Source organism: Geotrypetes seraphini, chromosome 2 (assembly GCF_902459505.1).
Source record: "Geotrypetes seraphini chromosome 2, aGeoSer1.1, whole genome shotgun sequence".
Classification (NCBI taxonomy): domain Eukaryota; kingdom Metazoa; phylum Chordata; class Amphibia; order Gymnophiona; family Dermophiidae; genus Geotrypetes; species Geotrypetes seraphini.
The window spans coordinates 416631936-416655410 of record NC_047085.1 but is presented as its reverse complement, the minus strand read 5'-3'; the positions used below and the strand labels follow the sequence as shown (position 1 = coordinate 416655410).

General features: G+C 40.4%; 1 protein-coding gene across 4 annotated transcripts in view; it reads left to right on the top strand.

Annotated features, from left to right (window-relative positions):
* The window catches only part of DYNC1I1 (dynein cytoplasmic 1 intermediate chain 1), a 587025-nt gene that overhangs the window by 55379 nt on the left and 508171 nt on the right, over nt 1-23475 (top strand). For all 4 annotated transcript variants that reach the window (XM_033931086.1, XM_033931087.1, XM_033931085.1 and 1 more), the window contains 2 exons: nt 2812-2871; nt 5091-5206. In XM_033931086.1, the coding sequence (XP_033786977.1) occupies nt 2812-2871; nt 5091-5206 (176 nt within the window). The remainder of the gene's footprint in view (nt 1-2811; nt 2872-5090; nt 5207-23475) is intronic.

Below are 23475 nucleotides of genomic sequence, written 5' to 3'. Positions count from 1 at the left end.
TACCATTCCACATATACTAGATCTGATAGACAGATTTGGTATATTTTCTGGTTATAAAATAAATTGGAGTAAATCAGAAGTTCTTCCGTTGAACGCTCATTGCCCAAAAGGTTTATTTGACACTTTCCCTTTTCTTTGGAAAGAAGAGGGTATAAAATATCTGGGTATTTGGATTCATAGGACGTTGGATGAAACAATGAAAGTAAATGAAAGATCTTTATTGAATAAGGTCTCAGAAATGTGTGAGCAATGGAACCCTGGTGGGAGAGAGTTCAGACGGTTAAGATGATGATTTTGCCTATGGTTTGTTACCAAATGGACATGTTACTGGTGATTTTTCAAGGGTCTTTTTTAAGAAATTAAATGGTATTCTTACTAAATTTATTTGGCTGCGGAAAACAGCAAGAGTTGCTTTAGTATCCTTACAAAAGCCAATTGCAGAGGGAGGGGTAAATTTTCCAAATTTTTATAGGTACCATCAATCCTATATTATGCGCCAGGCTATGTATTGGATCCTCCCGGATCTTATGGAAAGTCTTCCGGATTGGTTATGGTTGGAATGGCAACTCCTGTCTCCGTTGAGGTTGTACAACAAACAAAAATGGGGAGACCCAATGATCCACAGTGAAAACAATCCACCGATGAAAACAAAAAACTGTGGATACAGATGTTCTGGAGATAATTTATTATACACTGACATATAAAAACATGAAAATTCAATTAAAAAAGTACAATGATAAAAAATACAGTGATAAAAATAGGTCCGGTTGGATTTTTATCACTGTATTTTTTATCATTGTACTTTTTTTTAATTGAATTTTCATGTGTGGCGCAGTGGTTGGATCTACAGCCTCAGCACCCTGGGGTTGTGGGTTCAAACCCCGTGCTGCTCCTTGTGATCCTGGGCAAGTCACTTAATCCTCCATAGTCCCAGGTGCGTTAGATAGATTGTGAGCCCACCGGGACAGATAGGGAAAATGCTTGAGTACCTGATTGTAAAAACCGCTTAGATAACCTTGATAGGCGGTATATAAAATCCTAATAAACTTGAAACTTGAAACATAAATCCACGTGTCAGTCCCTGTGGCTGAACTCCAGGAGTCAAATTGGCAGATTTAAAATCATCTGGAAGCATTGGATGAAGGTGGGCATTCGTACTTTGGATGATGTGGTTTTGGAAGGACAGCTGCTTGATTTTTCATGACTGCAGCATAAATTTGGTATTGCTAAATCTTAAAATTATAAATGGTTGCAGTTGAAGCAGGCCATTCAGACGGGGTTCCCTGATTGGCGAAATTTTAAAAATGATTATAGCTTACAGATCTTATGCTTCCAGACAGATTTCCTGGGTCGTCAGGCCGCTCAGTGGTATAAATTAATATCTGACCTGTTGAATATGAAACCAAAGAATGGTCTTCGTGACATTTGGAGCTTTGAGATAAAGCATCAGATTAATGCTTCTCAATGGCCACGAATCTGGACTTGGAGGATAAGATGTACAGTGTCAATATCTATGAAACAATCTTGGTTTTTCTTGTTGCATAGATCAGTATGGACCCCTGTTAAGTTATATAAGTTAGATAGTTCTAAAACTAATAGAGGTTGGCACTGTCATTTTGAAGCAGGGACATTGGATCATTTGTTGTTTTACTGTCCATTGATACAAAAATTTTGGAAATCTATTTGGGATCAAATAAATAAATTATTGGAGAATCCTGTAGCTTTAACATTTGACACGGTGTTATTTGGTACAATGATGAGAGCTAAGAGTCAAATTTCATCTTACAATAATAAACTTCTTTTGATAATGACAGGGGTTGCTATGCAACTGATTTTGAGAAATTGGAAAAAACTGGGACAGGTTGAGTTATAGTTTTTGGTAGGAATCGTTGTGTCATATTTTAAAAATGGAGTAGGTTTTGGCTGTACAACATGGAAATTATAAAAAATTATTGAGGGTTTGGGAACCATTGATAAGTTATTGTAAGGACTGATTTTATTTTTGGTTATTTTATTATACACATCCAGGGGGTAGGGAGGGTGGGGATTCACAGGATGATTCTAACCTGATTATTTGTAATAGATTATTAATTTTTTTGGGGGGGGAGGGTTAAAGTGATTGTTAGGTACATTTATTAGTTAAAAGTGCTTATGTTGTACTATTATTTGTGTGTATAACTGTTGTGCACTATGATTGTTTGAAACATAATAAAGATTTAAAAAAAAAAAAGATATCTGGTTTAAAATTTCAGTGGTAAAATTATATAGAGGGATTAAAATAGAAATGTCATCTGCATATATATAAAATTTTACATTTAAACTCTGTAATAAATGGCCTAAATGGGGATATGTAGATGTTGAATAAGGTAGGCGATAGCGGAGAACCTTGGGGCACACCAGATGGGTTGCTTCATGAATGAGAATAGTTACCATTAGCGCGGTTTCATAGAAGAGGGAGGGGGGGGTTGTGTTCAGTGCAAAAATGCTTAATTAAAGTACCTCCAAAATAGATAAAACATTTTAGTGCATTTCTTTAATATATTCCTCTACTTGAAAGTAAGTTTGGTAAGTTTGTCTCATACAGTACAGCAGACCTTGATCATTGTAATGCGATTCATGTGATGTGGCATGAACGCTTATTTGCTATTATCCATACATCATTGCATTAAAAGACATGGCTATCATTCCATATATTCTGTATTATTTAAAGAAAGGGTTCTATTCTTATTCATCTTTCAATGTAATTCTTTGTTCTAATTAAGTTTTGTATGTTCTTTTTCCTACTTGCTGCACGGCTGATTATCATCTTAGGACTCTGCAGTGGGATACTGACCCTTCAGTGCTACAGCTTCACTCTGACTCAGAACTTGGGTATTTTTATTTTTATTATTATTACCACCCTTTGGATAAACATGTATTGAAAATGATTAATCATTAAGCCATTTCTTGTCTATTTGTGCAGTGTGTAAACACCACACTATGGGGCTCATAATCAAAACAAAAATATGTCTAAAAACCCACCCATGTCCGCACTTAAATGATCAAAAGGAAAGGTCGTCCAAGTGCCGATAATCGAAACGGCTTTTTAGATGCATCCACAGACTTTTTAGGTCTCAGAATCCCACTGTGCGCCCAGAGCAGAAAGGGGAGTTTTGGGAGGAGTGGTTAGAACAGGATGTAGGCGGGATGTGGGCCGACCAAGACTTAGGGCTCCTTTTATTAAGGTGTGCTAGCGTTTTTAGCGCATGCAGCAGATTAGCAGGCTAACCCTGCGCAACGTGGCTAGAACTAATGCCAGCTCAATGCTGGCATTAGCGTCTAGTGCACGCAGCATTGTAGCATGTGCTATTCCGCGTGTTAATGTCCTAATGCAGCTTAGTAAAAGGACTTAGTCTTCCTGCAGCGATAATCAAAAGTTTGATGAGGCTGCCTTCACGGAACTTATACGTTGTGACTCAGGCTATCTAAAAACAGGTATAAGTGCCCAAAAGGTATTCAAAGTGACCAGATAACTACTGCAGAGACAAAGTAAAGACCCCCACACACTCCCCCCATGTTCACTGACCCTCTCACTCCACCACAAAAATCAGATAAAAACGTGCATACCTGCCTACAGAACATCAGCACTTGGCATAGGGAAGCCTAGTAGATCTGCACAGAGGTGGCTTAATAGTCTGTGGGTGGGCTAGTGAACCATAGAAAGGAGTACCCAGACCCATAAGCCACTCTAGCTACTACATTAATGGCGCAAAATGTTAGCCCACCAAAACCCCCCAAACCCTACCGTACTGCCATATAAGTGCCAGTTGCAGCCATAAAGGCTATTGGGGTTATAGACAGGTGGGCATAGTGGAGTTTTTCACCGTGACCTATAAGGGAGTTCTGGTGAGATGTTTATGTGGCACCCTTTTTGTGAAGTTCACAGCAGTGCCCTGTAAGGTGCCCCACTGCTCTCTTATGTCTGGGTGGCCAGTCCATCACAATGCTGACCCCTCCCATTTCTTAAAGGTCTTGTTCAGAATGTTTCTGACTTGGACCTATTTTTGGTCAAGAATATGGTATTAAGATACATGTAGTGGCGGTCTGGACGATCAAATGCCTGGGCGTACAGGTGTTTTCGAAAAAAGGTATACTTTGATGTATTTTTTGAGAATGGACATTTTACTGGTGCCGGCTTTGGGCAACTAGCGCCCTAAGTCCAAATTGGACTTAGACATATTTTTTTGATTATGCCCCTTCAGAGGTTCAAATATGTTAATTCTCCTAATTAGGCAGCATATGGAGCCTTTTTAAAAATTTGATGTAGGTTTCCTTTAATATTTATTTCTGGTGACAAAAAACTAGCAAATGTTTCCCCTCCTAAAGTCAAATCTAGAGAAAGTCCATGTGTCATTCCACATGCCAATGACAATTTTCTGTCTTGTGGTGTTTTCTTGACAGAGACCTGCAAGGCAAACAAAGACTACTGGGGATATTTTCTATTTTTATGCTGAAAACAATCCCAACCATATCCCTTCAAAGAACAAACATATTGATAAAAATGCTTAAAAAACAACATGTAACCTATTAAAAATGTTGGTAAACTGGCATGCATGTAGAATCTCTAGTGGTACAAAGAAACAAAATGGAATTGTCCAGATCAGAATGATGTGCACTAAAAAAGTGTCCTCCAACTCATCTGGTATTGTGAAGATCTTTATTCCTCCAATACATTCAACGACTCAATGATTCAATGACTCGACATATACATGTTTCGAGGCCTGCCTCAGGAGTATCTCGTATATTTCAGCTATTGCCAACTGGTGCCGAACATAACTTCTAAGACTGGGCATCTTATACAGAATCCGGCCCATAGTGCCTACATCTCCATGCCAGGTTATAAAATTACAGCCAAACCCTTTATAACCAAGACCATTTTGGCCTTCTAAAGAAGATTTTTCTTTTGGCACAGAATGGAGTAAGTCCTTTTTGGTTAGGGCCAAAAATCTGTATTTTAGCAGAATTTAATCTTTGTTTATTTTCGTAGAGAATACTGCTCTTATAAAGGCGTAATGTTTTAATGTGACATTCAATTTTTCATTTCCATTTAGACGCAGAATGCATAAACTTGGAGTGTCAAAAATTACCCAAGTTGATTTCTTACCCCGAGAAGTGGTGACTTACTCCAAGGAAACCCAGACTCCTGTGACATCTCATCAGTCTGAAGGTAAGAGTATCCCTACTGCTATACTAGTTTTGCAAATGGCTTGTGGTTTTGTAATATACCTATAAAGCTTTTTGTGTATTTATTCCATAATTGTTTCTGTGCTGGCATTTGTTTCTCTCCTTCAAAACCCTACCTTTTAAAAACTGTAGCAAGGTTTTTAGCGTCGGCAATGATAGTAACAGCTCAGATACTCATAGAATTCCTATGAGTATCATAGTTGTTACTGCCACGGTTGGCGCTAAAAACAAGCGCTATGGTTTTGTAAAAGGGTGGGAAAGTATTCATAATGGGTAGATTGCTCATCAGTTCAGTAATTCCCAGTAACTATTTGCTATTTTTGTTGTTGTTTAAGATTAGTAAAACACCTTTTATGCCAGGTTTGCATGTTAATTGTTTTAAGAGATGCAATACTCAACATATACAAAGCTTAGCGAATATCTGATTAGATTGTGAATTGATTGTGAACTACTTAGACGGCTTAACTGATGGGCGGTTTATCAAATATAAATGAAACTTGAAACTTACGTGCCCTGCTGAAAGCTAAGAGAGATTCTCATGTAAGTATTTAGAAAGCTCTCTCTTATCTTGTGTCCTAAACTTATTCACACATAACTCATTCCAAACTTGAACAAAGCCAAGTGGCATAATACGCTTAATAAGCTATACACTGGTTTCCAAACACTTTTTCAAATTGCTCTTTAACTTTGTGAATAACGTTTTAAAGAAGTGCTCAAATGGTTTACTTGGCAGGCAAAACAAGCAGATTTGGAAAACTTCTAATCCATGAGGCGATATTTAAAAGTCTGTCAATACATTGTAACTTTACACTGAAAGCTTTTTTGTGGTAGTACGTTCCTGTTGCTTCTGCCAATTTTGCTACTGCTTTTTCAAGATATTGTGGAAGGTGCTTGGCTCACTTTCTTATATAAAGGCTCCTTTTACAAAGGCGCGCTAACTGTTTTAGCGCGCGCTTAGCGTGTGCTAAAATGCCACGTGCGCTAGCTGCTACCGCCTCCTTTTAAGCAGGCGGTAATTTTTCAGCTAGCGCTCGCGCTAAAAATGCTAGTGCACCTTAGTAAAAGGAGCCCTAAGTTTATGAACATTCCCATTGAATTAACTGACTCCTGAGGCAAGCGCTTTGTGCCGAAACACAGTTCTGCATCTAATCTTTTTAATGGATGCATAAAAATGTTGCCCTAATATTTTTGGTTTTACTTTATTATTGTTGTTTTCGGAGGGGGGGGGGGCTTTTCTTCATTTTGTACTACTTGTAACATATAAGTATAAATTTACCAAATCTGTGGACCACGATTCAGTTGGGAGCCAGAGGCATGAGGTAGGCCTCACAAATGGTACTGGCTTAACTCATACAGATATCAAAGAGGAGATGTTTTTGAAGTGTGATGTACTACATGTTCTGTATTCAACAGATTTTCTTCCAATCTGTATCTGTGGCAACACCCTTTTGAAAATAGAATCCAAAATATGTTGAGACGCAGGGTACTTTAATTTCAGGGATCATTACTGTGCATGAGAAAGTATCGACAAAGGCTTTGGAAAGATGTTTGCAGAAGTGAAATGTGTTTTTTTAAAAAAAATTATACGTACTTTAAAATAAGGATATCCTATGCATGGGATTTGGAGTATCTTCCTCATGAACAGATCATACACTTTTTAGTAAAGGGTCAGGGCATTTGGGTCCAGATTCTATAAACAGTGCCTGAATTAGATGTCCTAGACCGGTACCTAATTTAATTTTCGTAAATTTGCTCCATCGGTGCTATTAATTGAAAACACCATTAGAAAAGACAATTAAAAAAATTAATTAGCTGGTATGTGCCTAACTCAGTAGGTGCTTACCACTTTGAAGTAGAAGTGTGCTCCAAGGCACCTACCAGAAAGTAGGCATGGTTATTGGTGGATTCTGAGTAAATTTGGGGCATGGTTTGACTTAGGCGCACTCATTTAGACCAAGAAAACCCTGGTCTAAATGGAAGTGCACCTCAGGTTTCAATGCCTACTAGTGCCAAAGATTGCTTAAGTGCCGCTAGTCACAATTCTATAAACAGCACTTAGCAGATGATTGATCCTTGTCTATTTTCTTAGAGAATACTGCTCTTCTAAAGGTGTGGAGAGGCATTTTTAATAGGACGTCTAAGTCTGAGTTTGGACCTTTTTGGGAAAGATGTCTAGAAATCCAGCAGAGAAAATGTTCATTTTCAAAACTGCAGGACTTTTTTTTTTTCTTTTTAAAATAAATTATCTAGACGTTTGGGCCCTTAGTATGTCTATCTTTTTTGGCCATAGTTTTGCTGGCTGTTTTTCTGGTTTTATCTTGCTGTTGCACTTTCTTTTAAATAAACAATTATTTTTTTAAAAAAAACATTCAGATGGAAATCTTGGAACAAATTGTCCATTCATAAAGGTACTTTAGCTTTTGTGAGATTTAACTATTGGTTTCATACCTGCATAACATTTTCTCAGTCCTGTCCTTTAAATTGCACTCCAAGTTCTGATCCACATGGAAAAATTTACACGCACTTCTTTATAGAATAGCAACTATAAAGACGCAGCCGTAAATTCCAAATATTGCCAATTAGCACCAATAATTATCAATGCTAATTGGCTTGTTAAAACTAACCCCTCCCCCTTTATGAAGCCACATTAGACTTTATCGCTGGCCACACCAGTATTAGCTCTGATGCTCATAGAATTTATATGAGTGTCGGACTAATACCGCCCCAGCCAGCAATAAAAAAGCCTAATGCAGCTTTGTGAAAGTGTGTGTGTGTGTGTGTGTGTGGGGGGGGGGGGGGGGGGGGGTGGTAAGTTTTGTGACCAAATTGGCATGTGAAGTTTTGAACGATTTACCTCGCTGGCTCAAGGTAGAAACTTCTTCCGCAGCTTTGTAAATGCCAGCATAACAGATATAAATGAAATGTGCAAATGTGATCAATAGTGACATGGAAGCCTAGAACATGAATGTGTGTATATCTATGTAAAGAAAATGATAGTGGTGGTATCAGAACATTCACAAACATCTGGGTAAGCAATATATTTTGCAATACTATGAGTGCAAAATGTAGCTTAGAAAGTGCTAGAAGACTCTCAGAGGAGCAGATGAAGACTATGCTGGGTGGCCAGATCTATCAGGGAAGCAATGTTGAGAGTCCTATGGATATAGGTATTATCCAGTGGTAATGGTTTTTATTGTTTTTGAGGTTTTGTTTTTCATAGTTTTTATTTTTGTTATTTGGAGGGTTTTGTGTGGTTGGCATATGTTTATTGACTAAACAAATAAGGCAGTTAACAGTAAAATTCAGCTCGGAAAAGTATGTCAATCAGTATTGATAGGAAAGAAAATGATTCATCACAAAATTATTCATCAAAAACAGGAGAAAAGAACCTCAAAATAATAAGGTTAGTGCTTGCTTCACACAGACTGTGCTCTGTTCTTGAACCAGTTAATTCTTTTATTCCAGCGGCCATCTTTAAATTTTAAACCCACTCTGGATACTAATGAATTGAATATTTTCCCATGTGGGACCTTGACATTGCAGACTAGTTTGTTGTCTATGACATCCATCCCCTCCAGCCCACCTTCAAATTTCATATCTTCAATGTTGTGAGCATTTTCAAATGCATTCTTTTGTCTATTGAAAAATGCCTTATCCTTCAAGCATGTGGCTTTTCCCCCCATCCAGTTTCCCCTTTCTGTCCTGAGCCTGGGTAGAGAGGCAGAATAACAAGAAAAATACCCAGAAAGACCATGGAGGCCGCCCCAGAGGTCTCCGAGGACTGCCATTGGCTCCTGGGTTTTGTACTGAAGACCACTGTCTTATTCCATTATACACACAATTGGGACTGTGAATCCAAGCATTAACGTGCAAAATAAATGAAACAAAACTAGACCCCTAGTATGTGTCAATTTAGGATAAAAACTTGTTTTGTAAACTTTTACTGTAATTAAGGCAAATCCAGTGCAAATTGTAACCTCTTAACTGTATATTATGTATGTTTAACTTGTAACCTGTTTTGAGCTCTTTGGGGAAGACAGGATAGAAAATGAATTAAATAAATAAATAATATTCAAACTGCCAAAACAAATTACCAACAAGTAAATTTTTTTTTTTTTTGTAAATCTTTATTAAATTTCCAAACTACCATAGTGCAAACAAACAATTTCAATATACACAAGTTTACATGAAATGCACATTAACTTACAGACATTAATGCACAACCATTTCCCCCTACCCACCCCATCAAATAATCAGAAAAAGTACATACCTACAGGAAACCTCCATATATTTCCCGAATGAAATTCCAATGCAAAACCCTCCCCCCCTCCCACCCACCCTGGATGTGTATGCTTAAGGGTCGATAAAATAAAATCAGTTATCATTCCTTACAGAACTTAGTCAATGGTTCCCAAACATCCATAAATTTCTTATACCGTCCCTGTTGTACGGCCATTGAACGTTCCATTTTAAAAGTATAACAGAGAGATTCCCACCAGAAAATGTAATTTAATCTTCCAATTCCTCAAAATAAGTGGTATGGCAACTCCTGTCATTATAAAGAGAAGTTTATCATTTTGAGCAGATTGATATTACCAAACTTATATAAATCAGTATTATACAATATCAATGAATTTTATCTGTAGCAAATTGACGCACAAGAAGCAATGATCTAACTGATTGTGCTGTCTAAATCATACTAGGCAGCTACAGCTTACTGCATAGTCTCTATCTCAGATTTTAGTGCTCAAAGCAAGGACTTCTGTGAGTTCTATTGTAAAAGGTTCCTTATTCAGCCAACCCCTAATTCTGTAATCTTGGTGTCACCAGCCAGACTCTGAATTGATTGAACAGTTCTTTAATAAATGAAGCAAAACAAACTTAGGGCTCCTTTTACTAAGGTGCGTTAGGGCCTTAATGCGCGGAATAGCGCGCGCTAAATTGTCATGCATGCTAGACCTTAACGCTAGCATTGAGTTGGTGTTATTCTAGAAGTGTACCGTGTGGTAATTTTGTGCGTGCGCTATAAACACTAGCGTACCTTAGTAAAAGGAACCCTTAGTCGGATGGATTCAATGCAGTTCTAGCCTGTTACATATCTTCTTACTCTATCAGCATATCAGAGTTAAGCTGGGAGTGTCCACCTTGTGGAGATGACACCGTTCTCCAGACTTAGAAATAAATCTAAGCCAGGGTTGTCAAAGTCTCTCCTTGAGGGCCACAAACCAGTCGGGTTTTCAGGATTTCCCCAATGAATATGCATGAGATCTATTAGCATACAATGAAAGCAGTGCATGCAAATAGTCCAGCTGAGATGATTTCTTTTCCAGGCTGTTGTTTCTGCTGCCACCGTGGCCCTCCCGAATGGCAAAAACTGTACAAAAGACAGCAATTGAAAAAGCCACCCAGATGCCCGAGGGGAGCGCCGAAAGGACGTGTCTGGGGAAACCCAGACTTATGGTAACCCTAAGCAGGGGTGCTCTGCTCCAGTACCTCAGCCCTGATTAGGCACCCGGGCCTTTATCAGCCTCTCTCTCTTTCTCTCTCTCTCTCTCTCTCTCTCTCTCTCCAAAGAGGAGAAACGGAAGCACTCGGGCTTACCGCCTGGTATACCCCAGCCGATGCCTCCCCTCCTCTTGACGACATAGTTGTCAACAAACAAGGCACAATGATTTTGTCAGAAAAAAAACACAAAAAACCACCACCACCACCACCACCACCAACAACAACAACAACTAAAGGCCCATAGGCCTCGGGTTACTTCCCGGTCACAGCAATATCCTTGTCGTGTAGTTTTCTCGTAGCATAACATAATGGCAGATCTCTCGAAGGCACAAAAAGAAAAATGTAAGTGAACCTGGAGCAGCAGAGAACAGTCACGTTGATCCCTAATTTGGTCTCTCTTTTCCAATTCCTGCAGCTCTGCCTCCTCCTCCAAATATGCTATCATATCTAATAAATACTTCACTTTTGCTCTTCTGTGTTTCAAACTAGCACAGAATGAACAGGAATGTGACCTCTGCTTTAGCAGTATCCCATAAAAAAAAATGGAATTCCTCAGTATGATAAAGTCTGGATCACCTTAAAATCATTGAGGCATAGCCATAAATAATTTTATTTTTAACTTGTATTTGATAAATAGTTAATAAGTCATGAAACATAAACCAGACATCAATTCTGGAATAAGATCCACAAGCATTTGAAAATAAAGTATAGTCTCTATCCGGTTTGAGATTCTCTCCATGCATATAATGGTTTCATGCATATCTTGAGATGTTTGGTTTTGTGTCATCTGATCTATCTAGGGCAGGCAATGCACAATAAAAATCTCAAAGAATGTCTTAAAAAAGAAGCAAGCTCTTCCGGAGAGGCATAAACATTAGCAAAATCACTAAACTGGGCCAGTATTGGGCTCTTTATGCTTTGTACTGTGGCTCATTTTCCTAGAATGGATTGGATTGGATTGATTTGATTTGATTTGATATACCACCATTTACATAAGTATTAGGTGGAATACAAAATTACAAATTACTCCTCAAACTGCTAGAATATAATATGTAGCATATACATCTGCAATTCCTTACGTTGTAAGTCGCCTTGAACCTATCTAGGCATAGTACAACTCAGAAATACTGGATTGGATTAGATTAGACATAACAATCTCTAATCAGATCATACAATAGCAATTAAAACATCCAAGTTCCATCCTGGACGTTTTCTGCAATGGTCCGTTATTACAGAGATTTTTCCAAACCTTAAGTCTGCCCTAATCTCACCCAAAACATGCCTCAACACGCCCCTTTGAGATTTAGACAAACTGCATAGGAAACTATCTAAAAAAAAAGTGTTTTCAAAACTGCAATTTGGTTTGCAGTGGTTGGAGCTACAGCCTCAGCCCTGGGGGTGTGGGTTCAAACCCCGCGCTGCTCCTTGTGACCCTGGGCAAGTCACTCAGTCCTCCATAGCCCCAGGTAGGTTAAGATAGATTTTGAGCCCACCGGGCCAGATAAGGAAAATACTTGAGTACCTGATTGTAAAACCGCTTAGATAACCTTGATAGGCGGTATATAAACACTTGAGAAACTTGAAACATACTTGGGAATACCGTAAGTATGGAAAAATGCATGATGTCCCTGAGTTAAAACAAATTGCTCAAACGTTGGCTTTAAATTATGAAGCATAGGAACCGCAGCCCACGAGAGAGGAAATGCTTGGCATGCCCCTATTTAAAAATGAATGTAAGGCCATTGAGCACATTGTAGAAACCTGCCAAATAAGTCTGCAGAAAACTCATCCTCACGCTGTCAGAGTCGCATTCTTCTGAAGCAGAAATACTTCTAGCACCTGCTTCCAATTTCACTAATTATGATTTATGGCGCTGGTCAGTTTTGGAAGAACAAGTAATATCTACACCGACAAACAATGCAGGATATTCTACACCTCAGGGAACTGGCAGCATGGCAGAAATAAAACCTGCATCCCTGATTTTGCCAACATCCAAGATCTTATGATTCTCAATACACAGTTGTCTCTGCACAAGAATTCCAGGTATTTTGCCCTTGACCAAGAAAGCAGGGCGGTATTTGATATATTGTGCCACTAGCATGCTTTATAGCATATAGCTTATTATATTCGACTTTATACAAGGCAGATCACAACATTACATACACAATAAAATACAAAACCAAACAACATACAAAGCAGTCGATAACATGCAAACATCAACAAAGACTCATCACAGAAAAGGGCCTGGAGGAAGCTGATCTTAATATCAACCAAGCGCCATAAAAATCCATCGCATCAGGAGGCATATCTCATCTGACGAAAAAGATGCCGCCTCAACAGTTTCTTAAATGGGCCCAAATCTTTCTGCTCTCGAACATAACATACACTGGAAGTTTGCTCCACTCCACAGGTCCCGCACAAGAAACATCCCCCCACACATACATAAGAACATAAGAACATAAGAACCGCCATCTCCGGATCAGACCCATGGTCCATCAAGTCCGGCGATCCGCACACGCGGAGGCCCAGTCAGGTATACACCTGATGTAGTTTTAGTCACCCATATCCCTCTATGCCTCTCATAAGGAGATGTGCATCTAATTTGCCTTTGAATCCCAGCACAGTGGATTCCTTGATAACCTCCTTTGGGAGAGCATTCCAGGCGTCCACCACTCGCTGTGTAAAGCAGAACTTCCTGGCATTTGTCCTGGACTTGTCCCCCCTTAGCTTCAAACCATGTCCTCTTGTCCGTGTCGCGTTGGACAATGTAAATAATTTATTTTCCTGCTCTATTTTATCGATGCCTTTCAGCATTTTGAACGTCTCGATCATGTCCCCTCGCAGCCTTCTCTTCTCAAGGGAGAACAGTCCTAGTTTTCTGATTGCTTCATGTTGAAAAGTGTTATGTGATGGAATTACTAGGTCAAAGTGACCTGCAGAGCGCAATCGCCCAACAGATACATATGATGCAATACAGTTCTGCAGGTATACAGGAGAGAGTTGATGTAAACTTAAATACACCATCAGTAACAATTTGTGCTTTACTCAATACTCCACTGTCAGTCAATACATCGAAATGAAATATGCAGTTAAATGCTCAAATCTACAAATCTCATACAATAAACACACAACTTTAGAATTGCACTATTGTCCTTTAGTTTTGCTGGAAGCAAGATTACCATAGAAAGCTTGGTATTAGTTCTGAGAACATCAGTGAGAAATTCTGTGACACCTAACTCAATTCTCTTGAACATAGCTATCAGATAGGCTTTTGTGGCACCAGCTGCTTGTCCTGTGATTTAAAACATCCTGTCACTATAATTGATGTGTTTTTAGTTTTTCTGCTTCCTGACGACTTAGCAGAATTAAAATTGCATTTGGAATTTCCTGTCCTGCAAGTTATTTATGTGCTGAACAAGGCACGGAGAAGTGGCTTTGATTGGACATGGCCTTCAGCTATACTTGGGCAAAGAAATCACTATGAGTTATACTCCATGTACAAGTTTGACTCGCCTACCCACCACATCTGCAAACATATGCATCATGTGGGCAGTTTGCCTTAATGAAAACGCCACATGTAAAATGTTAGTGATTTAAATATCAAACTGGTGATCTGCTGGGGGTCTTGGTATTTTTATTTATTTATTTATTAATAAATCTTGACAGAACCTCTCAGTAGATGGCCCTACTACAGCATTCATGTTGCCCACTAGAGGGAGTTCCAATACACGTCTTAATTATGTAGGGTTGTAGAATCTTACAAAGTGAATCATTGTATCTGTTTTCATGTCATTATCAACATTACACTTCTCCCTCCATATTCGCTGTGATAGGGGATTAACAGAACCGCAAATACTGAAAAACCGCGAATAACTTTTTAAAATATATCATTTGCTGTTTTCTATTAAAAACCATCGTGAATATGGTGAAACCGCAAATAACATGGTGGGAGACCTGGCCTGTTTCTGAAGGAGAGGCAAAACACAGTGAACAAAGTGCTGGGAATCAGTGATTTTCTCTGTAAACGCTTGGAATCAGTGATTTCTCTATGCAAGCTGATGTAATTTGGAGGGAGGAGCCAGCAAGCTAAAAAAACATGAATAATCGAAACCGCGAATACTGAAACCGCGAATAAGGAGGGAGAAGTGGACCTCTGTTCAAAACAACTATGTTCTTTTGCTATGCTATGAAGTGATTTCAGTTACCTCAGATGGCTATTGGAAAACACTAGTTGATTTCTAGTGAATGAAAGTGCTTAGGCAAATTGACATATCCCCTGTCCTTTCCAAAGCCGCATTAGCATTTTTAGCGCCGGCTGCGATGGTAACAGTTTGGACGCTCATAGGAATTCTATGAGCATCGGGGCTGTTACCGTGGCAGCTAGCACTGAAAACGCTAGCAGGGCTTTGTAAAAGAGGGAGATTATGAAGAAATGGGTAGTAGTGGTGCCTCTTTTGTTTGCTTTTTTTATCTTCTAGCTATGGGTTTATTCACTCACGTTTGTTTTATAGCATAACAATTACAAAACACTTCTAGCTATGCACTTGTTTGTGGTTCAAAAAGATGCAAGGACAGCTCAGAGCTTTGCAGCCCCCTAGTCAACTTTTGCTTTTGCTCCACTCATCTCGGAGTACATTTCATGGTATGAGTGGTGGAGATCAGCTGTGAGATTGGCCCTGCAGCACTGGTCCTGCTTTATCAATCAGTTCGATTGCCTATGTGCCCATTCCCCAGCCGAACCCAGTGGTCCTGTAGCAGCAAGAGATGATGTGTGCTTCTCTTGGTGCCAGTCCAACTGAGGGCACAGGCAATCCAACAGTTAACAAAGATCAAGACTGCCAGACCAGAGGGGGAAAAGCCAGGCTCGCGGGTTTTGGTGCCGGCAACGGCAGCAACTGCTCTGACGCTCATATGAGCGTCGGACCAGTTACTGACGCTGTCGGTGCTAAAACCCAACGCTATGCGTTATTAAATGAGGGGGAGTTCGGCACATACTATTTTCAAGTGAGTAGACAGTGGCATGGGGAATCCCCCCTTCCCATTGGTCAGCAGTGGGTTTATTAATGCCAGGGAAATTATGCATAAAGAAATTTAAGAAAGGATTACATTTAAACAACACATTGGATTGCTATAACTTCCTACACAGTAACTATAGACAAGCTGTAGAATAGTTCTCCTCTCTAATGCAAACAAACAAGGCAGTTAGGCCCGTACCAAATACAAAATAAGAGATCACAAAAGAAACCCACCAACTTGTACAGAAAACTGACATGAATCCAGACTGCTTTCAGGGCAACACTCATGGGTGTAGCTAAGAGTGAATGGCCCCTGTGCAGAAAGATTAAGGGCTCCTTTTATCAAGGTGCGCTACGGGGGTTAGCGCGTCGGACATTTCATCACGCGCTAACCCCCGCGGCACACCAAAAAACTAACGCCTCATCAATGGAGGCGTTAGCGACTAGCACGGCAGGCGGTTGAACACGCGGTATTCCGCGCGTTAACCACCTACCGCAGCTTGATAAAAGGAGCCCTAAGATGCCCTTCTCTAAGCGCTAACATTCAATGGCAGTTGTTAAGAGTGCCAAAACTGGGACAGCAGGGAACCCCCCCATCGCAGGTACAACTGAGCAGTTTGCCGGGCTCGATCTATTGAAGTTGGGCCAATGCTAGCGTGGAATGTTGTTACTATTTGGGTTTTTGCCAGGTACTTGTGACCTGGATTGGCCACTATGGAAACAGGATACTGGCAATGGAGAAATATGGATGGCCCAAGACAAGTTACCAATGTTGGATCCCATGAGAAGGGAAGGAGGAAGGAAAGTTGCAGTTTATTCACTGCCCCTTTCCTCAAGATCAACAATGCAATTTTCTAGCTAGCGAAACAGAGAACAAGAACAGAACAGTTTGGTATTTAAGCAAATACTCGACTCACAATACTGGTTAAATGGGGGAGTATCTGAAGAAGAAACTGATGGCATAGGTAGGCCTAGGAGAAATGGTTCGAGCTGAAAGCTGCTTTAAATATGGCAACAGATCTTTATAAAAGGAAAGTAAACAAAAACAAGAGAAACAAGAAGCCGATATGGTTCTCCAAAAAAGTGGCTGAAAAAATAAGTATAAGGAGCTGCATTCAAGAAATACAGAAGAACACAACAAGAGGATCACAGAAATACCAGATTAAACTCAAAGAAGCAAATAGGGAAATACAGATAGCAAAAGAACAGGCATAAGAGAAAATAGCTTACAATGTAAAATAAAGGTGACAAGACCTTTTTCAGATATATTGGGGAAAGGAGAAATAAGCAGTGAATTTTCTGAACTCCATCTTAATAATGGCTTATGGACTTTTTTCTTTTAGAAAATTATCCTAACCAGTTTTTAACCCTGCTAAGCTAACTGCTTTTACCCATTCTCTGGCAATGAATTCCAAAATTTAATTGCATGTTGAGTGAAGAAATATTTTCTCTGTTTTGTTTTCAGTTTACAACTTAGCTTCATTGCATGCCCCCTAGTCCTTGTATTTTATGTCTACCCACTCCACTCAGTATTTTATAGACCTCTATCATATCTCCTTTCAGCCATCTCTTCTCCAAGTGAAGAGCCCTAGCCTCTTTAGTCTTTTTTCATAGGGGAGTCGTCCTATGCCCTTTATCATTTTCATTGCCCAGGAGCATTGGACTACATGACCTGATGCTGCTGAGCACTTCTAATAGAGGTTGGCATGTACAATTCATAGCTGTCCTCCTCTCTCTTTACCCCTAATGTCCCTCATGTCAGACCCACTCCTGAATCTCCCCAAGCCAGACTACCACAAAACTTCCCCCCCCCTCCCCCCACCAAATACCTCTCTGGAAGCACCCCTGGGACAACCTGACAATCCTTACTGTCTAATGGGGTTGAGACAGGAGTGATCCTTGGTCACTTCTGCCCCTTGTCAGTGCTGGGTTCATAATAGTGCTAGCAACCCCTAGTGATAATCTCATATACTACCTCTAAGGGTCAAGCTGCTGTATCGGAATAAAAGCCAATGTGAAATGTGTATACAGTGGTACAATATGTATATTTATCTCTACAGGAAAGTTTAGCCATTTGTAAGAAATGAGTGGGTGGGATGTTGAGGGTTAAGGCAGGGTAATTGTGTGTATCTGTGGGTGCATAAGGGTGCATCAGGATACATGTGTATGCACATGTGATTCAGGAAAATGTATTGGGATAGAGATGTGTTGTGTTAGAAGTGTGCTTATATGAGTATCCACACAGGTAGGCATCCACACTCAGGTTATGGCTCCTCATTGGGGGCTGGGGACTGCTGAAAGCTTTCCTAATTACCTCCCCCACCCCCACAGGACCTCACCTCTGCACTGCCTATGGTCTTTCATTTCTTCCCCCATTAGTTATCTCTTTAATCAACTGGTTGGGCCAGACCTCCACAAGGTTTCTAACTCTTACCCTGCTGGCGCTTTCTTTCTTTCTTTGGGTGATGGCACCTTGCCTCTCTCCCTCCTGCAACTTTTTATTTTTCCCCTGTTAGCTCTGACATGAAGCCATACACATCGGTTTATTTACACGTGAACAACTTAGTAACAGAGGGACAAACAGATGGATGGATGGATGGATGAACTCTACCCAAAAAGCAGTACTGCTTAAGTGGAATATGCCTAAATGTTGATTTATAATGGTAGGAATAGGGGGGAGAGGTAGAGGGAGGGATGTGAAGTTGAACTCAAAATTTGTGGCCAGTTATGGAAACAAGTTGGTATGTATTTGGTTCATAGGACTAAAAAGGAATGAAGAATGATAGCTAGAAAAGCTTTATGGTTAATTTCATCTACTGTATGTTTATGTGAGTTTGTTTTCAATGCATAGTAGTTTTGAGTTGTATAACAGCTCAAAGAAACCTGCAGGAGACATCGTATTATCTATATTGTAATAGTATCAGCAAAGCAGAATCCTACAATATTGAAACTGGATTCAGAAAAGCTGTGCTAATTTTTGTTTGCAGTAATGGAAAAAAAAAAATCAAGTTAATACTATCCTGTATTGCACATATCCTGAAACAGCTGTGTCAGCAGCTTGGATGTAAATTGCCGGGGTAGCACAAGCCAAACCGAGACTGCTTGAGGCTCCAGGAAAGACACAGTGCCGACACAGCATTAGCCAACTTCCAAATGATTTCAGTCACGAGATAAATACCAGTTTCAGCACTAAATGGTATTCCCAAGTAATTGTCCAGTACCCAGTTGGGTTAGAGCAGAGGTTTGTTGTTGGGTTTGTTTGTTTAAGTTCGTGTCAACTTTAACTGCCTGTGAGTACTAGGCCAGGTTCAGACTTGTTCATTGGAGCCTGAAATGCCATTAACTGGGCTGCAGGCAGGAAGACATAAGTGTTTAGTCTAGTGCAACATAGGACTTGTTTGCTACAGTTACAGTATTAAAGCTGTAATTACAGATGCTGAAGCACAGCTGTACTGCAGCACAAGATTTAAAGAGGGTTTGACTGCACTGGAAACCACCTCTTCTAGTAGGTTGTAAGTTCAATGGGTCATGTGCCCACCCATCTTTAATCAGATATATATGATTAGGTCTTGTTTGTTCACAATTGACATCAAGTATTTGTAAATAGATGTACATTTTGTTTTGGGCATTAATGTTGCATAAATGTCTATTGTGATAGAAGGCTGGATTTATTTGCAGTTAACATTTAGTTTAAATCTCTTTAGTAACTGTAACATAGTAACATAGTAACATAGTAGATGACGGCAGATAAAGACCCGAATGGTCCATCCAGTCTGCCCAACCTGATTCAATTTAAATTTTTTTTTTTTTTTTTTTTTTTTCTTCTTAGCTATTTCTGGGCGAGAATCCAAAGCTTTACCCGGTACTGTGCTTGAGTTCCAACTGCCAAAATCTCTGTTAAGACTTACTCCAGCCCATCTACACCCTCCCAGCCATTGAAGCCCTCCCCAGCCCATCCTCCACCAAACGGCCATATACAGACACAGACCGTGCAAGTCTGCCCAGTAACTGGCCTAGTTCAATATTTAATATTATTTTCTGATTCTAAATCTTCTGTGTTCATCCCACGCTTCTTTGAACTCAGTCACAGTTTTACTCTCCACCACCTCTCTCGGGAGCGCATTCCAGGCATCCACCACCCTCTCCGCAAAGTAGAATCTCCTAACATTGCCCCTGAATCTACCACCCCTCAACCTCAAATTATGTCCTCTGGTTTTACCATTTTCCTTTCTCTGGAAAAGATTTTGTTCTACGTTAATACCCTTTAAGTATTTGAACGTCTGAATCATATCTCCCCTGTCTCTCCTTTCCTCTAGGGTATACATATTCAGGTCTTCCAGTCTCTCCTCATACGTCTTCTGGCGCAAGCCTCCTATCATTTTCGTCGCCCTCCTCTGGACCGCCTCAAGTCTTCTTATGTCTTTCGCCAGATACGGTCTCCAAAACTGAACACAATACTCCAAGTGGGGCCTCACCAATGACCTGTACAGGGGCATCAACACCTTCTTCCTTCTACTGACTACGCCTCTCTTTATACAGCCCAGAATCCTTCTGGCAGCAGCCACTGCCTTATCACACTGTTTTTTCGCCTTTAGATCTTCGGACACTATCACCCCAAGGTCCCTCTCTCCGTCCGTGCATATCAGCTTCTCTCCTCCCAGCATATACGGTTCCTTCCTATTATTAATCCCCAAATGCATTACTCTGCATTTCTTTGCATTGAATTTTAGTTGCCAGGCATTAGACCATTCCTCTAACTTTTGCAGATCCTTTTTCATATTTTCCACTCCCTCTTCGGTGTCTACTCTGTTACAAATCTTGGTATCATCTGCAAAAAGGCACACTTTTCCTTCTAGCCCTTCAGCAATGTCACTTACATACATATTGAACAGGATTGGCCCCAGCACCGAACCCTGAGGGACTCCACTAGTCACCTTTCCTTCCTTCGAGCGACTTCCATTAACCACCACCCTCTGGCGTCTGTCCGATAGCCAGTTTCTGACCCAGTTCACCACTTTGGGTCCTAACTTCAGCCCTTCAAGTTTGTTCAACAGCCTCCTATGAGGAACTGTATCAAAGGCTTTGCTGAAATCCAAGTAAATTACATCTAGCATATGTCCTTGATCCAGCTCTCTGGTCACCCAATCAAAAAATTCAATCAGGTTCGTTTGGCACGATTTACCTTTTGTAAAGCCATGTTGCCTCGGATCCTGTAACCCATTAGATTCAAGGAAATACACTATCCTTTCTTTCAGCAACACTTCCATTATTTTTCCAACAACTGAAGTGAGGCTCACCGGCCTGTAGTTTCCTGCTTCATCCCTGTGACCACTTTTATGAATAGGGACCACATCCGCTCTCCTCCAATCCCCAGGAATCACTCCCGTCTCCAGAGATTTGTTGAACAAGTCTTTAATAGGACTCGCCAGAACCTCTCTGAGTTCCCTTAGTATCCTGGGATGGATCCCGTCTGGTCCCATCGCTTTGTCCACCTTCAGTTTTTCAAGTTGCTCATAAACACCCTCCTCCGTGAACGGCGCAGAATCTACTCCATTTTCTCGTGTAACTTTGCCGGACAATCTCGGTCCTTCTCCAGGATTTTCTTTTGTGAACACAGAACAGAAGTATTTGTTTAGCACATTTGCTTTCTCCTCATCACTCTCCACATATTTGTTCCCAGCATCTTTTAGCCTAGCAATTCCATTTTTTATCTTCCTCCTTTCACTAATATATCTGAAAAAATTTTTATCTCCCTTTTTTACATTTTTAGCCATTTGTTCTTCCGCCTGTGCCTTCGCTGAACGTATCTCTCTCTTGGCTTCTTTCAGTTTCACCCTGTAGTCCTTTCTGCTCTCCTCTTCTTGGGTTTTTTTATATTTCATGAACGCCAACTCTTTCGCCTTTATTTTCTCAGCCACTAGGTTGGAGAACCATATCGGCTTCCTTTTTCTCTTGTTTTTATTGATTTTCTTCACATAAAGGTCCATAGCCATTTTTATCGCTCCTTTCAGCTTAGACCACTGTCTTTCCACTTCTCTTATGTCCTCCCATCCTAACAGCTCTTTCTTCAGGTACTTTCCCATTGCATTAAAGTCCGTACGTTTGAAATCTAGGACTTTAAGTATCGTGCGGCCGCTCTCCACTTTAGCCGTTATATCAAACCAAACCGTTTGATGATCGCTACTACCCAGGTGAGCACCCACTCGAACATTAGATATACTCTCTCCATTTGTGAGGACCAGATCCAATATCGCTTTTTCCCTTGTGGGTTCCGTCACCATTTGTCTGAGCAGAGCCTCTTGAAAGGCATCCACAATCTCCCTACTTCTTTCCGATTCCGCAGTCGGAACATTCCAGTCCGCATCTGGCAGGTTGAAATCTCCCAACAGCAGAACCTCCTCTTTCCTTCCAAACTTTTGGATATCCACAATCAGATCCTTATCAATTTGCTGCGATTGAGTCGGAGGTCTGTAGACTACACCCACGTAGATAGAAGTTCCATCTTCTCTTTTCAGAGCAATCCATATCGCTTCTTCCTCTCCCCAGGTCCCTTGCATTTCGGTCGCTTGGATATTGATCTTTACATAGAGAGCTACTCCTCCACCTTTATGACCATCTCTGTCCTTCCTAAAAAGATTATATCCCGGTATGTTTGCATCCCATCCATGTGATTCACTGAACCATGTCTCTGTGATAGCAACAATATCTAGATCTGCCTCTAATATCAGGGCTTGCAGATCATGAACTTTGTTGCTTAGACTGCGAGCATTTGTGGTCATCGCTTTCCAGCTATTTTTCAGCGATAATCTCCTTTTTCGTATGGATTTTTGTGTCATTTCACTTTCCGCTGCAATACTAAGAAATGAGTTGCTGATATTGCTTTTGTTGCAGCCTTTACTACTATCACATCTTTTCTTTTGCCGGGGGTGGTCTCTACATACACCACCCCCACCTTCTAGTTTAAATGCCTAGAAAAATATTGTCTAAATTTCTCTGCAAGGTTTCTTTTTCCTGCTGTAGTAATATGTAGCCCATCAGTGCAATATAGCTTCTTGTCCTTCCATGTATTTCCCCATCCTCCTATGTACCTGAAGCCTTCTTGATGACACCAGGCTCTGAGCCATCTATTAAAGTCCTCTGTGTTTTTCATTCTTTGCTCTCCTTTTCCATATGCAGGCAGTATTTCAGAAAAAGCTAAAGTCTTTACAAAAGGTTTCACGCCCTCACCAAGCTCCCGAAAAGCTTTCTGTGCTGCAAGTGTGGAGTTGTTGGCCAGGTCATTTGTTCCCAGATGGATAACAACATCAGTGTTAAAATCCTTAGTTTCTTCCTTAATTATAGTCAGTATTTGCCTGGAACTCCTGGTAGCTGAGGATCCTGGAAGACATTTCACTATTTTGGACTCCTCGCCCTGTGTTCCAAGGTTAATGCCTCTGATGATGGAATCTCCCAACAGTAATAGTTTTCTGTTTTTGGCTTTTTTATTTGTACTTAGGGTGCTCTTGTTCTCTTGAGTTTCTTTCATTGGTTCCAGTCCCACCTCCCTTCTGTTTTCCTGAGTATCGCAGTGCACTAGTGGAGCGAAGGAATTCTGTAGAGGTAATATTAGTGAAGGTGGATGTTTCTGTGTTACATGTCGCAGTCTTCCTGAGCCTACTGTGACCCATTTGTTCCTGGGTTGTTTTATTCTTTGAGGTAGAGGTGGTAAGTTGGTATGATTTTGTGGAGTGAT